The sequence below is a fragment of the Aquarana catesbeiana genome, linkage group LG01, assembly GCF_042186555.1.
Source record: "Aquarana catesbeiana isolate 2022-GZ linkage group LG01, ASM4218655v1, whole genome shotgun sequence".
In the NCBI taxonomy this organism is placed as follows: domain Eukaryota; kingdom Metazoa; phylum Chordata; class Amphibia; order Anura; family Ranidae; genus Aquarana; species Aquarana catesbeiana.
In genome coordinates, this window is record NC_133324.1 from 624971790 (window position 1) to 624988996 (window position 17207).

General features: G+C 44.1%; 1 protein-coding gene across 3 annotated transcripts in view; it reads left to right on the forward strand.

Annotated features, from left to right (window-relative positions):
• Positions 1 to 17207, forward strand: part of GC (GC vitamin D binding protein) — a 232957-nt gene that overhangs the window by 119428 nt on the left and 96322 nt on the right. For all 3 annotated transcript variants that reach the window (XM_073600580.1, XM_073600589.1, XM_073600598.1), the window contains 4 exons: positions 867 to 999; positions 3429 to 3640; positions 9939 to 10071; positions 13765 to 13859. In XM_073600580.1, coding sequence (XP_073456681.1) covers positions 867 to 999; positions 3429 to 3640; positions 9939 to 10071; positions 13765 to 13859 — 573 coding nt within the window. The remainder of the gene's footprint in view (positions 1 to 866; positions 1000 to 3428; positions 3641 to 9938; positions 10072 to 13764; positions 13860 to 17207) is intronic.

Consider the following 17207-nt stretch of genomic DNA (forward strand, 5'->3'; position numbering starts at 1 on the left):
CACGTATGTACTTGCTTCCATGTTTGTGAATCAAATACCGTATTTCAATTTGCTCATGTTGAGAGATATGTTTATTGTACTATTCTTCTTTAATAAAAAGAGTTTAAAGAAAAGAATGGAAGGGGTTCCCATTTTAGAGTATGCCCCAACCACTATCAAGTAAATGGGAGCAAAAAACTGAATACAAGGATACTCAACAGCATGTTTGATTGTGTCCAGGAAGAACATGACAATGAAACTGGAGAGGGAGTGTCCCAGATTACTGCCAAGGACAATAGGATGATTCCAACAGTTGGGTAGATCCACTGCGCTTTTAAATCCCAAGGGTCAGCCTCCCAAACAACCATGAACAAGCTGAACTGAGGTTCATTTCTCTGGAAAAAACACAATGAAAAATAAATTAGATATGAGAGAATAATTTGTCACAATCCTGTGAAAGAAACATGACAATAAACATGAGTCAGCTCTGTGAAAGAAACATGACAATAAACATGAGTCAGCTCTGACCTTGCAACATAACAGAGAATGCTGGTATCTGCCATCCTTTAAAATTTCCCATTCACACAAACAAATCCTGGACAAATCAAACTGGTGTTTAACTCACATGCACAGTGCAAGGTGCTGTAGTTATCTAGACTAGACAAGTGTTTTTACTGTCTGCATAGGCTGACTGTGAGTCTAGGGGGTATGTCATTGCATATATTGGCTCTTGAAACCGAACGCTGAAATCTGCACACAGTTCTGAAATATCTGCATATAATTCCTGTAATTATGCATATTAGTATTGCCTTATTCTTTAGGTACAGCATATATTTTGATTATTTTTCTTCTAATAATAAATCTACTGATAAAATGTATTTCTTTAGAACTGTCATTATGAACAGCAGGAAGTATTCCAATGCTACATTTGAGGAAATAAACAATATAGTGAAGGCTATAGTCTCGCTGACAGAAAAATGCTGTGTTGAAGGAGCTGCTGCTGACTGTTATGATAATGAGGTAAATTTCTAGCATCTGTGCCTAACAATATACTGATGTTTTCAACAGATACCTAAATTAAATACAAAACAATCAATCCACTTAGTTTAAAATTTGACTAAGATGAAGCAAATTAGCAGAGCAGATTACAAAAAGCATGACGTTATTCATCATGAAACCTATAGTATTTTTGTTTTAACTTTCTTAAAAATTAAAAAAATTAAATCAGGTCTGTACCCCCATAGTTGGATGGATTTGAGCATTCTATTGCCCTGTACACACGGTCGGACATTGATCGGACATTCCGACAACAAAATCCATGAATTTTTTCCGACGGATGTTGGCTCAAACTTGTCTTGCATACACACGGTCACACAAAGTTGTTGGAAAATCCGATCGTTCTAAACGCAGTGACGTAAAACACGTACGTCTGGACTATAAGCGGGGCAGTAGCCAATAGCTTTAGTCTCTTAATTTATTCTGCGCATGCATGACACTATGTGCGTCGGATTTGTGTACACACGATTGGAATTTCCGATAACGGATTTTGTTGTCGGAAAATTTTATAGCAAGCTCTCAAACTTTGTGTGTCGGAAATTCCGATGGAAAATGTGTGATGGAGCCCACACACAGTCGGAATTTCCGACAACAAGGTCTTATCACACATTTTCCGTCGGAACATGGCATTACTTTGTCAAATGGATATCAGGTGCAATTTAGCATGTGGTGGGAGCTCCAAGTTTGTCCCCTTCCTCTATTAGTTTGGAGTGGTGGACTGACAGTGCTAGCATACCCCTTTACCCTAACTCTGAATGCACGAGCTGTCATTAACTAGTAGTTTTTGGTAATCTCCCTGTTTAGAGATGAACTGTGGATAATATAATATACCTTATGAACATTAATGTGTCATTGGCATACATCATAAACAGTTGGAAAATGGAGTAGTCATAATAATCCTTAAATGTCCTTTTTTTGTCATACTCTTACTTTTTTACTACATTGTTAAAATATTACTTTTAAATAAAAATGTAATATTATTATTATTATACAGGATTTATATAGCGCCAACAGTTTTCAAAGCACTTTACAAAATGAGGGCAGACAATACAGTTACAATACAATTCAATACAGGAGGAATCAGAGGGCCCTGCTCATTAGAGCTTGCAATCTAGGAGGGAGGGTCAAGTGATACAAAAGGTAATAGCTGTGGGGGAGGAGCTAATGGAAAAAATGAAAGTACAATTGGCTGGATAGGCTTCTCCAAAGAGATGGGTTTTCAGGGATTGTCCAAAAGCAAACTGAGTAGGAGATAATAGGACAGATTGGGATAGGGAGTTCCATAGGATGGGAGAGGCTCTGGAAAAATCCTGGAGGCGAGAATGGGAGGAGATGACAAGGGAGATAGAATTTTTGGAGGAACGAAGAGAATGATTAGGTTGGTATTTTGAGACTAAGTTAGTGATGTAGCTGGGAGTTGTGGGTGGCTTTGTAAGTTCTTGTTAGTATTTTGAAAGTCATTTGTTGGGGGAGAGGGAGCCAATGGAGGGATTGACACAAAGGAGTAGCAGAAACTGAGCAGTTGGTAAAGTGGATGAACCTGGCAGCAGCATTCATAATGGACTGAAGGCGGGATAGCCTATGTAAAGGTAAGCCATCGAGAAGGGAGTTGCAGTAGTCGAGATGGGAGATTACCAGGGAGTGAATTAGGAGCTTTGTGGTGTTGTTGGTTAGAAAGAGATGTACTTTTGAGATGTTGCGGAGGTTGAGGCGCCAAAATTTGGACAGTGATTGGATGTGTGGCTAAAAGGATAGTTCAGAGGCCAGGATTACACCTAGAACCTTGGCATGCGGGAATGGGCTGATAGTTGTGCCATCGATCTTGACCGAGAGATTAGGGGAAGGGGCTATCAGCTAACCCAGGGAGGAAGTGTAGATCGTGAATAGGAGAGGTCCAGGAATAGAACCTCGGGGGACAGAGAAAAGAAAAGGAGAGGAGGAAGTAGAATTGTAAGTATCACTAAAGGTGCGGTGGGATAAGTAGGAAGAGAACCAGGAAAGAATACAGTCACAGAGACCAAAGACGTGGAGTTTTTTGAGGAGGGGGTGGTCAACCATATCAAAGGCAGCAGAAAGGTCCAGGAGTAGGAGTAGAAAATAGTGTTCATTGGTTTTGGCCATTAGTAGATCGTTTGTTAGTTTTAGGAGGGCAGTTTCTATGAAATTTGAAACCGTTTTTAAATCTTCCTATCTTTAAAGCTAATACATTTCTTTTAGATGGTCCTCAATAACAGAACAGAATTTTCATTTGCAAGTTGCAAGATAATTTAAACTGTTGTTTCTAGTTTTTTCTTTTTTTTAATAAATGTACGTCTCACAAAGTTATAGGTGTGCAGAATACATTGTTTTTTTGAGGTAAATATAAACATATTTTTTATATCTTTTACTTTTAGGCATCAGCTCTGTCAGAAAAATCCTGTGATCCAAAGTCTCCATTTCCAAAACATCCTGGAGTCACTAGTTGTTGTGTTCAAAAGGGTCTTGAACGAAAATTGTGTTTAGCTGATTTAAAGCAACCTCCAAAGGAATTCCCAACTTATTTGGAACCATCAAATGAAGAACTGTGTACTGCCTTTAAGACTAATCCTCAGTTATTTTCTATTAAGTACGTATAAAAATACCATATCTATCCATATCCATATCTTTGACAAATGATGATCATGCAGTTCAAAAAACTTTTTTAGTTTCCCTATTTGAACTGTGTTTCCAGAAAACATGCTGAGATGTTCAAGATTTGCTCACTTTTTTTATTAAATAGCCTCAGTTACTTTATTTATTTATTTATTACAAAAGTCCACAATTATATAAACTAAGCTCATCAGAAAATTAATATGAGCCCACTTTAGGGCAAGAACTACTTCTTGCAGACACAGTTAATTGTTGTTAGCACCCACTTAATAGCAATGATATCTATTGCATGAGTTAAAGCTTTCATTTACTTCTTTGGGTTAAAGTGGTTGTAAAGATTTTTTTTACCATAATGCTTTCTACTAGGTATTAAGGTAAAAAACCTTCTGTGTGCTGCTCACCCCTCCGCAATGAGTAATTGCAGCCTTTGAACAATTTGAGTTATATGCTTGCTTACAGGAGCATTAGATTAGTCGAACACCCCCCCCCCCCCCCCCCCCGGTTCGGTTCGCAACAGAACATGCGAACAGGCAAAAATTTTTTTCGAACACGCAAACACCATTAAAGTCTATGGAACACGAACATGAAAAATCAAAAGTGCTAATTTTAAAAGCTTATATGCAAGTTATTGCCATAAAAAGTGTCAGGGGACATGTATCAATGCAAAAAAAGTTTTAAAAACAGCCGTTTTTTCAGGAGCAGTAATTTTAATAATGCTTAAAGTGAAACAATAAAAATGAAATATTTCTTTAAATATCATGCCTGGGGGGTGTCCTTAGTATGCCGGTAAAGTAGTGCATTTTTCCCGTGTTTAGAACAATACCACAGAAAAATGAAATTTCTAAAGGAAAAAATGTAATTTAAAACTACTCGTGGCTGTAATGTATTGTCCTTTGGGCCGTTGGTGGTGGCAGCGCCACAACACTGTAAGCCCTCACAGTTACTCTTGTTGGGTGCAGGAATGGGCCCTGCGTTGAAATATTATATCAAGAATTGTAATTACATGCCCCTGTTAAACATGAGCAGAAAAATTGGGCCTTGGGTGATGGTGCCAAAACACTGTAACCCCTCACAGATACTTTTGTTGGGCGCAGGAATGGGCCCTGCATTGAAATATTATATCAAAAATTTTAATGACATGCCCCTGTTAAACAGGGGCAGAAAAATTGGGCCTTGGGTGGTGGTGGTGGCCTTAAACCAAAAATATTGTTGGAAGCTAGCATCATCAACATTGAGGAGGAATAGGATAGTCAGCATAGGCAGTCTTCAAGGGATCCCACATCCATAGCAAATTCAATCAGTTACATCAGCATCAGGTGCTTGATAGCAGCTGATCTAAGACCAATTCATTTTTATGAATGTGAGCCTATCAACGGAGTCTGTGGACACTCTTTGATCCGTTACAAACCCTCCAGCAGCACTGAATGTGCATTCAGAAAGCACGCTGGATGCAGGACAGGCCAGTAGCTCAATTGCATATTGAGCAAGTTCTGGCCAGTGGTCCATCCTCAAGACCCAGTAACCCAGTGGATGCTCTGTTGGAAAGGTCTCCAAGTCTGTACTTGCCCCTAGATATTCCTGCACCATGTAATGCAGACGCTGGCGATGGTTGCTTGAACCGGTCAGACCATGGCGCTGAGGACTGAAAAATTGTTTAAAGACGTCGGTCAGCCGGCCACCTTCTCCACCGCTCTTCCTCTGACTGAACAAAGCCTCAGCAACACGTTGTCCAGCACCAGGAAATTGTAACCTCCCAGGGTCTGGAAATGCATTGCACAAATCTTTCTTCAAGGCCTCCTGAAGATGTTTCATCCTCTGCTTCCTCTGCGAAGGTAGGATGAGTTCTGCAACCTTACCCTTGTAACGTGGATCAAGAAGGGTTGCAAGCCAGTAATGACCCCTCTCCTTGATACCATGAATCCTAGGGTACTTTCGCAGGTTTTGCAGAATCAGGGAGGCCATGCTGCGTAAGTTTGCAGAGGCGTTAGATACAGAGTCCTCTGGGTCACTAAGGACTGAAAACCATCCCTTGAAGACTGCTGCTGAGTGTTATCCTCTACATCCATGCTGACATAATCCTCCTCCTCCTCTTCTTCCTGTGTGTTTGGCAGGACTGCAGGAATGCTATCTGGATAAAGGGGGCCTTGAGAGTTAAGGAAGTCCTCCTCCTTCTCCCACTGTTCTGCCTAAAGTGCCCTGTCCAGGATTCCATGAAGCGTGTGCTCCAACAGGAAGATTAGAAGGACAGTGTCACTGATGAATGCATTGTCGTTGCTCACCATCCTTGTGGCCTCCTCAAATGGTGACAGGACAGTGCATGCATCCATGATCAGTAACCACTGGCATGGTGAAAAGAAGCCAAACTCCCCTGATCCTGTCCTGGTGCCATACTTGCACAGGTACTCATTGATGGCCCTCTGCTGTGTGTGCAGCCACTGCAGCATTGCCAACCTTGAGTTCCACCTGGTGCGCATGTCACAAATGAGGCGCTTGGTGGACAGTTTGCATTCCCTTTGAATGTTGAATGTCAGCCAGCCGAGCACTGGCATTGTATGACCGGCCGAATTGACCACAGACTTTTCTGGCCTGCCTCAGGAGATCCTGTAAGCCTGGGTACCTGCTCAAGAACCGCTGCACCACCAAATTCAGGACATGAGCCAAACATGGAACATGGGTCAAGTGTCCCAATCGGAGGGAGGAGAGAAGATTGGTGCCATTGTCGCATACAACCATTCCAGGCTGAAGCTGGCGTGACATCAACCACCTCTGAGCCTGCCCCTGCAGAGCTGACAGAATCTCTGCCCCAGTGTGGCTCCTGTCCCCTAAGCAGACCAACTCAAGCATTGCAGGGCATCTTTTTGGCTGACTGCTTGCGTTGCCCCTTGAACGCTTACGGAGCACCACCGGTTCAGAGGACAAATCTGCAGAAGAAGCCATAGAGCAAGAAGAAGAGGTGAGGGTGGAGGAGAGAGCTGTGGTAGTATCACCACTAGTGTGGATGGCTGGGACCAAATTTCTTTTTACGGTTCAGCAACTGGGGTAGGAAAATGTGCATGCTAAAATCAGATGGTGGTGTACTGCTAGAAGATTGGCTGCAAGTACTTGGGACACCTACTGCTATACCTTCATTCCTCTCAGTGCAGGTTTTTGAGAGGACTGGAGGTATAGTAGGGTTGGAGATGCCAGATGAGGAGCAAGGAGAAGTCCGCCTTTTTCTTTGATGTGGGTCTTTCAAGTGCTGTTGCCAACGGACTGCATGGGAGGTTGTCATATTTCTGGTCAAGCATGTGGTGCCCAAGCAGCTGTTGTTCTGTCCACGCTTGATCCGCTTCAGGCATGGGTTGTAAACAGCAATGGTGCGATCTGATGCACACGTGTCGAAAAAGACCAACACCAAGGAACTTTTAAAAGTCAGCGGGTAGTCAGCAGTGCCCTGCACCTGCGGAACTCTGCAGTGTGATGCAATAGGGTGGCTGTCCTTAAGCTGCCCCCTAGAGAACATCCTGCCTCGTTGGAGTTGTGCCTCCTCCTCCTCCTCTCTTCTCTCAGGCACCCAAGTACAGTCAGTGACCTCATCATCCCCTCCCTCCCTCACTGGAGCAAACTTGGCAGTATGCTGCAGCTGGGGGAACATGACTGCCAGTTTCTTGCCCTTCTTGGGCACCCCCTCTCTCTAGGCTCACGTTACTCCCTTCTTCAACCTGGGAACCAACATCGGAGCATTCAAATCGCTGCGCATCCTCGAGTAGCATGTACCCGACACTGTGGTCGAATAATTCTGGGGACTCCTCCGTGCATGATGGTGGGGCTATGGAAGGAGTGATTGTGGACAAGGAGCCAGTGGAATAGGCCGCTTTGGCAGCTGCGTTGGAAGGCAAACTACTCTGAGCCTGGGTGACAGAGGATGAGGACAGCTTTGTTATTTACTCCACCACCTCTTCTGCATGTTCAAAAACTGGCTCAAAAACACAGCTGGCAGCAGAAAAAAAGGACAAGCGTGCCCCACGGCCACCTGCAGAGGATGCACCATGTCCACGACCAGCATTGTTGACTGTAGACACAGAGGCTGCTTGTCCTCTTTTAGTGGCCTGTGAGCATCTGCCTCTCCTTGGTGGCCTTCCGGACATGATGTATATTTTGTTTTGCAACACCACACTACACTGTATTGTGTACTGTGTACACCAACAGAAGTGTATTAGAAACTGTACACACTTTATTAGATACAGTGTACACCGCCTGCACAGTATTAGCAACTGTACTATGGCTGCACTGTATTTTGTACTGTGTACACCACCAGAAGTGTAGTAGAAACTGTACACAATGTATTAGATACTGTGTACCGCCTGCATGGTATTAGCAACTGTACTATGGCTGCACTTTATTTTGTACTGTGTACACCACCAGAAGTGTAGCAGAAACTGTACATACTGTATTAGATACTGTGTACACCGCCTGCACTTTATTAGCAACTATACTACGGCCTAACATCAGCCTGTTCTGCAAAGGTAAGCAAATTGGAGGTGGAACCCTTCTTCAAAAGAATATGGTGCTACAGCACCCTGAATTTTGGTGCATGTGAATATGCACATCTCATCAATCCATGAGGGTATCATTAACAAATAATGGCACTTCTGTGTATCTGCTAAAGGGCAGCATGTTTCCATGGTGTCAGGAAAGCTTAGTGAACAATCCTTTCATTCAAAGTTGGGCTTTACCCACTTGGCACCTGCGCTATAGCCAAAAGACCGCTACAGCACAGGCTTAAAATGCCAAGAGGGCATCCATGCTCGTCCTCCTGTTCTCACGCTGCCTGCACACCCCCTGTGGTGCACGAGCGGTGCGTTCTGTGATCGCCGAGTCCTTGGGACATGGTTGATCACAGATCAGGGTAAAGGGCCAATCACAGTGGGCCCTTTACTGTGTGATTAGCTATAAACCAATGACAGCTAATCACGGAAGTAAACAACTGCCAGTTATCTGCTTTTTTTTCCCTCACGCTGACAGCGTGAGAAAAAAAGAAGAAAGCTGTTAAGCGGCTTCTGTTAGAGGGACATTGGTCAGTAGTGCTGCTAGTCAGTGCCCACCAGTGCTGCTAATCAGTGCCCACCAGTGCCATCTATCAGTACCCATCAGTACTGCTAATCAGTATCCACCAGTGCCACTTATCAGTGCCCATCAGTGCTGTCAATCAATGCCCATCAGTGCTTCGTCATCAGTGCCGCTTATCAGTGCTGCCCATCAGTGCTGCCTACCAGTGCCCATCAGTGCCGCCTATCAGTTCCCATCAGTCTCTATCAGTGCCCCTATCAATGCCCCCTATCAGTGCTACCTTTCAGTGCCGCCTATAAGTACCCATCAGTGCAGCCCCATCAGTGCCTCCTGATCAGTGCCCACCAGTGCTGCCTTAGTGCCACCTATCAATGCCCATCAGTGCTGCCTCAACAGTGCCATCAGTGTAGCCTATGACTGTGCATCAGTGCAGCTTATCAGTGCCCATCAGTACAGTCTCATCAGTATCCATCAGCTCAGCCTATCAGTGCCCATCAGTGCAGCTTATCAGTGCCCATCAGTGCAGCCTCATCAGCGAACAGTAAAGGAGAAAAAATACCTGTTTGCAAAATTTTATAACATACTATTAAAAACTTTTTTTTTTTTTCAAAATTTTCGGTCTTTTTTTGTTTATTTAGCAAAAAAATAAAAAACCCAGTGATGACTAAATGCCACCAAAAGAAAGCTCTATTCATATAATTTTTAAAAATTTTTATTTCATATTGGTACAGTGATGCATGATCTTGCAATTGTCATGCAAAGTGTAACAGCACTGAAAGCTGAAAATTGGCCTGGTCAGGAAGGGGGTATAAGGGCCCGGTAAGCAAGTAGTTAATATAATCACAAAGGTCCAGAGGTGGTACAAAGGAAAAACTAAAGAAGAAAAAGAGTATTACGATTTGTATACTTTGCTGTCCTAGACACTAGCCTACATGTGCAATTATGTTAAAACAGCCTTGATTATAGAGTTTCCAAGATTTTTCATACAGAGAGGACCACTTTGTGTAAAAGTACTTTATAAGAACAGATAAGTAAGGTATACTTTATGTGATACTGGCACAGACACCAATCCCTTTTATGTAACCGTATAAACGGCATATTAAGAGACATTGCGTGAGCAGAGGATTGTGAAGATAACTGAATGATTGTTTCTCTATAGCGGTAACATTTCTGGTAGATTCAGTTTCTAATAGCCTGTTTCAAACATTACGTTGTCTGCTTTACAGATTTCTTTATGAATACTCCAGTAATTTTGCCCAAGCTCCATTTCTAATAGTCAAAAACGCCACGGAAAACTACTTAAAAATGATACAAGAATGCTGTACAGCCAAAAAATCAGCACCGTGTTTTCTCAAACAGGTTTGTCTTGTTTGTTTTCTATTTCCTATTTTGAACATATTTGTCATGTTTGTAATATTTCCCTGTGGTCTGTGTCCCTAATATATTTGGACATTGCTCATTAACCACTTGCTGCCAAGTGATACATTTTGCATGTTTGCAATCTCTACATTCCTATTAAAAGATTGGTTGAAACTTCCTGGAACCCTTTATTAATATATAGAAATAGTGTGAAAAGAATGTATAAAGTTGACTCCTGAGTCCAATACTGTTAAAAAATTAAAGTGGATGTACACCCCTATTAAAAAAAAAATGAAAAAAGTGGCATAGAGTTTCCATGAATATTTAAACTAGATGCTTACTCAGGTATATAGCCTGGGTGGCCAGGAAAGGGAGGGCAGCAAGCATGTGGCACCCCCTTCCAATACCAAACCAGGCCACATGGGTCTGGTACACTTCTACATGAATTGTCTAAGAATATAAAAATACTAGTTATGAACTCAACCAGACATAGAACGGGTATGTATATACACTATATTGTTAAAAGTATTGGGATGCCTGCCTTTACACACACATGAACTTTAATGGCATCCCAGTCTTAGTCCCCAGGGTTTAATATTGAGTTGGCCCACCTTTTGCAGCTTTAACAGCGTCAATTCTTCTGGGAAGGCTGTCCACAAGGTTTAGAAGTGTGTCTATGGGAATGTTTGACCATTCTTCCAGAAGCACATTTGTGAGGTCAGACGCTGATGTTGGACAAGAAGGCCTGGCTCGCAATCTCTGCTCTAATTCATCGCAAAGTGTTCTAACAGGTTGAGGTCAGGACTCTGTGCAGGCCAGTCAAGTTCCTCCACCCCAAACTCGCTCATCCGTGTTTTTATGGACCTTGCTTCATACACTGGTGGGCAGTCATGTTGGAACAGAAAGGGGCCATCCCCAAACTGTTCCCACAAAGTTGGGAGCATGAAATTGTCCAAAATGTCTTGGGATGTTGATGCCTTAAGAGTTCCCTTCACTGGAACTAAGGGGCCAAGCCCATCCCCTGAAAAACAACCCCACACTAAAATCCCCGTCCACCAAATGATTTGGACCAGTGCACAAAGCAAGGTCCATAAAGACATGGATGAGCGAGTTTGGGGTGGAGGAACCTGACTGGCCTGCACAGAGAACTGACCTCAATCCTATAGAACACTTCGGGATGAATTTGTCAGGGCTGGGCTCAGCCCTTCTCTGAGCTGGCCGCTCAGCTGTTGGCTAATTGCCAGCTCCCATCTCTCCCCACAGTTAGCCGACAGTTGAGTGGCCAGCTCAGAGAAGGAAGGGCTGAGCCCAGCCCTGACAGTAGAACAAACGTAATCAAAACATAGCCAAAGCTCAGTAACCAGAACGGATAGTCAGCCAAGCCAGAAGTCAGGGACCAAAGTAGTGGAACAGCAAGCAGGATCCGGAGCCAGAAGGGATGTCAGCAAAGCCAGTCTTTAAACAGGAACACAGGAGATGTTTCTTGTGATGTTGACCAAGGCAAAGGCAGAGCTCCTCTGGACTGGACGGCTTAAGTAGGCAGGACTGACGAGCAGGATATCAACAGCTGAGTAACTGTGGAGAGAGATGGGAGCTGGCAATTAGCTGACAGCTGAGCGGCCAGTTCAGAGAAGGAAGGGCTGAGCCCAGCCCTGACAGAACTTGAGCGTAGACTGAGAGCTAGAGCTTCTCGTCCAACATCAGTGCCTGGCCTCACAAATGCGCTTCTGGAAGAATGGACTATTCCCATAGACACACTCCTAAACCTTGTGGACAGCCTTCCCAGAAGAGTTGAAGCTGTTATAGCTGCAAAGGATGGGCCAACTCAATATTGAACCCTACAGACTAAGACTTGGATGCCATTAAATTGAATGTGTGTTTAGAGGTAGGCATCCCAACATTTTTGAAAATATAGTGTACATCAATCCTGATAGCCAAAATACTGTATAAATCCACTTTATTGTGCACAAATATATTTTAAAAAACAATTTCTAAAAAAACCTTTACCGTACTACAAGCAGATGACCAAGTGCATATTGTATATAATTTAAACACCAAGCATTGACATTGCAATGGCAAACCCCTATACAATCGAATGTGATGCTGGAGCAGCAAAAATATATTGAAAAAATGTGTCCATGTGAGGATCCTACATTGATGGATTTAAAGCAACGTGTGCCGTGTCGATCTGGTGATATGTAGTTTCATAACCAAACTTTTCTACACTGGGGGTACCTTCCAGTGGGGGGGGGGGTGTGTGAAAAAGTCCATGTCCTTTTGCAGAACACTCTTGTCCCAATGTTGAGGGGCATGGGCATCTTCCCCACCTCTGGGTGTCCTAAGGAAGATGTAGGGGAAATCCAGAGGAGATTTATTGTGAATTTATAATAATTTAAATGAATGTACCCTCCCTGGAAAATGAGAACAGGGGTTACATGCAGTAATGTAAATTCACAACCAACCTAATGTACCACTGTACTCCCTGGGTATGTCCCTATTACTTGCTTTTAATGTTGCTAGCTCCAGCACTGTTATTCCTATTCCAATGAACTAGAATAGGCTAGCTCCTATATGGTGTCTTTATTTTAAAGTTCTTGTTTCAATTGGGTAACTCACCAAGCACTGAAGGAAGGATAAGTGACAGCCATGGAACCTACACCTTCAAAAGCAAATTAGCAATGACCACCTCAATATTTCTTAACAGGTTAATTTAACCACCTTCCATCCAGCCTATTGTCCAATGACAATTGTTGTTCTGGGTGGACATCATATGTAATTCACTGGTATAAGCAATCATAATGTGTAAGTGCTCTGGTCACTGTGTTAAAAAAAAGAAAAGAAAAAAAAGTAATAAAAAAAAATATATTATTATTTTTTTTTTTTTTTTACATACTGTCACCACTCACCAGTCAGTCTCCCTGATCCCCGCCACACCAGTTATATGATGGCACTGTACTGAACTGGTGACAGTATAAAAAAAAATGAATTGTGAAAAAAAAATGTTTTCATTTCTTCATTTTCCAAAAAAAAAAAATTAAACTTCTAAAAACTCGCCATGCCTCTTACTAAATACCTCGCTCTACTTTCCAAAAAGGGGTCATTTGGGGGAATATTTGTACTGCCCTGGCATTTTCAGGCTCAAGAAATGAGATGAGGCTGTCAGTACAACAAGATTGATCAATTTTCAGATATAACTACCATAGTTTGTGGGCTCTATAACTTTCCTACAGACTACATAATAAACACTGATTTGTTTTTTTTTTTCACCAAAGAAATGTAGCAGAATACATTTTGGCCTAAAATTATGAAGAATGGTTATTTATTTGCAAAATTTGCAAACAGAAACAAAGAAAAACGTGGGGTTTTTTTTTCTAAATTGTTGGGTTTTTTTTGCATTTATTTAGCAAAAAATAAAAAAACCCCGTGGTGATTAAATACCACCAAAAGGAAGCTCTATTTGTGTGAAAAAAATGAAATGTCATATGGGTACAGTGTTGCATGACCGTGCAATTGTTATTCAAAGTGCAACAGTGCTGAAAGCTGAAAATTGGCCTGGGCAGGAAGGGGGTGCAAGTGCCCGGTATTAATGTGGTTAAGCAAAATAATACAGAAAAGTATGGCACCTAAATACTTCTGTAAGATTTTTTTTTTAACTATCTATGTTTAACTAGTTGATTATATTTTCATGCCCAGAGACTTCAAATGCACCCATTGCACTTACTTACTGTGATGTCCAACAGGCTGTGCTCTCGCTTTGCAAGTTATGGAGAAGAAAAACTAAAATTCAGGTACAAGCATATGACGCACTTAGCTCAGTCCAGTAAGATTTGATTAGCAATGGCTTTAGAAAATTGGCATACTAGCATACTAGCATGACATATAGCCAAACATTATTTTATTTATTTCACTGACGCACTATGTATGTTTGCCCCTCTTTTTTTCATGGCAAACTGAGGTTTCTCAAGCGAGACAAGACTAGTTTGTCATCATCCAATGTCTAAGGCTGACTTTGGAGTTATATTATCTCCCAAGTCTACCACCTTTCTCTTGAAGAAACCTTCCATCCAAAGGAAAAATGTGATATTCATCGCTGCACTGCACCAGTCCATCCCACCCAGTGGTGTAGTTAGCACATCTGGCACCCGGTGATATTTTTTTTCACCCTCCCCAACGAAAAATGATATGTGGAAATATAGCGGCGCCATGCCAACACTGTGGGTGTGGTCAGATTGCATCAACAGCGGAAGGAGCTTAAAGGCCCATCACAAGCGCTTATGTAGCAGACAGTACATAACTCAGTACGCTCATTTTAATAATCTAAAACTGTTCTATTGCATATTTTTTACTACACACAGCTAACCTTAAAGCGATATTAAAGTCTTGTTTTTTTTTGTTTTCTAAATAATAAACATGTTATACTTCCCTGCTCTGCATAGTGGTTTTGCACAGAGCAGCTTGGATCCTCATCTTCTTAGGTCCCTCGCCGGCACTTCTGGCCCCTCCTTCTTTCTGGGTGCCCCCACAGCAAGCAGCTTGCTATGGGGGCACCCAAGCAGGCACGCCCCTGAGCTGCAGCTCTGTGTTTCCATGGCTCGACTTCACTCCCTTCCTGTTCTGATTGGCTCACTGGCTGTGATTGACAGCAGTGGGAGCCAATGGCTCCCACTGCTGCCAAAAGCCAATCAGGAGTGTGAGTCCCCAGACAGCAAAGGCTCTTGTGGACATCGCTGGATCGAGAGGGGGCTTAGGTAAGAATGAGGTGGGGCTGGAGGGGGGGGGCTGCGCACAGAAGGTTTTTTAGCTTTATGTATAGAATGTTTTCCCATCCAACCACTTTAACAAAGAATGTGCTGAACTTAGAATGCAGTAGTCAGGAGTAAGAAATGTAAAACACAGTGAGGGGAATTTATCAAAACTGGTACAATCAGAATCTGAAACAGCTGAGTATGGAAACCCATCAGCTTCTATCTTCAGCTTGTTCAGCTTTAAAAATGAAAGCTATGAGCTGATTGGTTGCCATGCACAGCTGTTCCAAATGCTGTCTGCTCTAGTTTTGATAAATTTCCCCCAAGGGCTCATTCAGACAGGCGCTGAGACAGGTCCTGTATGCTGAGCCACTTTTTGCTGCATCTGCATCCACCAGAGAGCTTCACCTATAGAAGTGTGTGCACAGATCCGAACGCAGACACCATGCGTTTGAATACATGCATTCCTTCCTGTCTGCATGTCAAATTTTGACATTCGACTATGTCCATGCCGCTTCTGTGTCCCAATTGACTTTGACTGGACTGCCTGCACAGGGATCCACAGGACACCATACATCCACACGCAGTACACGGCCATTACACTGGGCATGGACGCATATGCTCCATGTGAATGAGGCCTAATTGTCGTCATGTGAACCGAATAGCACGAAAGAGGAGTTGTTGGGTAATTAAAAGAGAAGTAATGGAATTTTATTTATGAATCATACTTACCTAGGTAGATGCAGCATCTGTCCGCCACCGGCTCTAAGGCTGAGAACCGAGTAATCAAACAGTCGATCACTCAGTTCTCAGTTCTCCTGAGCAGAGAGCTGGTGGCTGTCAGTCTCTGGCCCTGCTTTGCCCCCCCCCGGTGTTCACTGAAACACTAGGCTGTGGAGGGGGTGGGAGTGGCCAGCTCAGGCTCTCAGAGGCTTGCTGTAAGGCTGAGCTGGGTGCCGGTCCAGGCACGTGAGTGGATCCCAACCATATGGTTGCGATCTTTCCCCAGCCTGGACCGACTCTGTGACAACACCTGACAGCAGGCTTAAGCCCGCTGTCAGCTAAAAATGGATCACAGGAGTGCAAAACAATCTGCACTGCTGTGATCAACAAGAGAAGTACAACCAAACAGGCTTTGGCTGTACTTCTCCTTTAGTAAATCTATCACACAACCTGTCTCTCTGCTCCTGTTTGACATTACTTTTAATTACATTACATTACAATTGATAAATCTTCCTGTTTATATTGTAAACTTACCCTCCAGGGCCCAGGCAAGCTCTTCCTCAGCCCAGGCTTTAGATCCAGGCTCTTTCTCCCTGAAGCTGGAAGGTCCTTCAGGCACCCTCTTTCCTAGTCCAGAGGGCCTCCACGATCCCCTCTCATAGTCCAGGCCTCCAGACACCTGCTTCCCTAGTCCAGGGCCCCCAGACACCCCCTCTCCTAATCTGGGACCTCCAGGCAACCCCTCACCTAGTCCAGTATCTCCCTTGTACCCTCCCCATCCAGGGGCCTTTGCCACACCAACCACCATTTCCTAGTCAATAGCCTCCTCTGCACCCACCCCCCTAGTCCAGGGTCTCCTTTGCACTCCTCTCCTAGTCCAATGCCTCCTTTAAAGCCTGCCCAAAGTTAAGAGCATCCTCTGCACCCTGCTCTCTGAATCCGGGTCCTTTATCAACCCCACTTTTCAAGTCCACGGCCTCCTCTACACCCCCCAGTCCAGGGCCTCCTGTGTACCCCCCTTCTAGCCCAGGGCCTCCTCTGTACCCCCCAGTCCAGGGCACCCACTGCACCCCCCCATCAAGGGCCTCCTCTGCACCCCCCCTCAGCCCAGGGCCTTCACTGCACCCCCCAATCTAGCAGTCTAGGGCCTCCTCTGCACCCCCCCAGCCCAGGGCCTCCCCCACACCCCCCCCAGTCCAGGGCCTCCTCTGCACTCCACTGTCCAGTCCAGGGCCTTCTTTGAAGCCTCCCCTTCTCTGGGATGCCTCACACAGAAAAGACATAGGCTGTTTGGGCACTGGACTAGGAGGGAGACCTGCCTGACCATTACACTTGATCGGGCAGCAGTGACACCCTGAGAGCAGCGGTTCCCAGTGCAGGTGGGGGATGAACCCCTGGCAGCGCCCCCCTAGATGCATCACCCGGGGCAGGCGCCCCCCTGCCCCCCACCTAGTTTCAGCCCTGATCCCACCAGCGATCTCCCCTGCTGTGCGTTTGTGTTCTGACAGGGGGACGCCCCCCACCTGCCAGAACACTTTGGTCAGCGGTCTCAGCCATTGGCTGAGAGTGCTATTCGTGAGCCTGCCGGCAGACCTTTTTTCTGTTATGAGCCTTCGACAGAAGCCAACTGAATGGCCAGCTTCGGTCAGACTGCCTGCCATTCACACA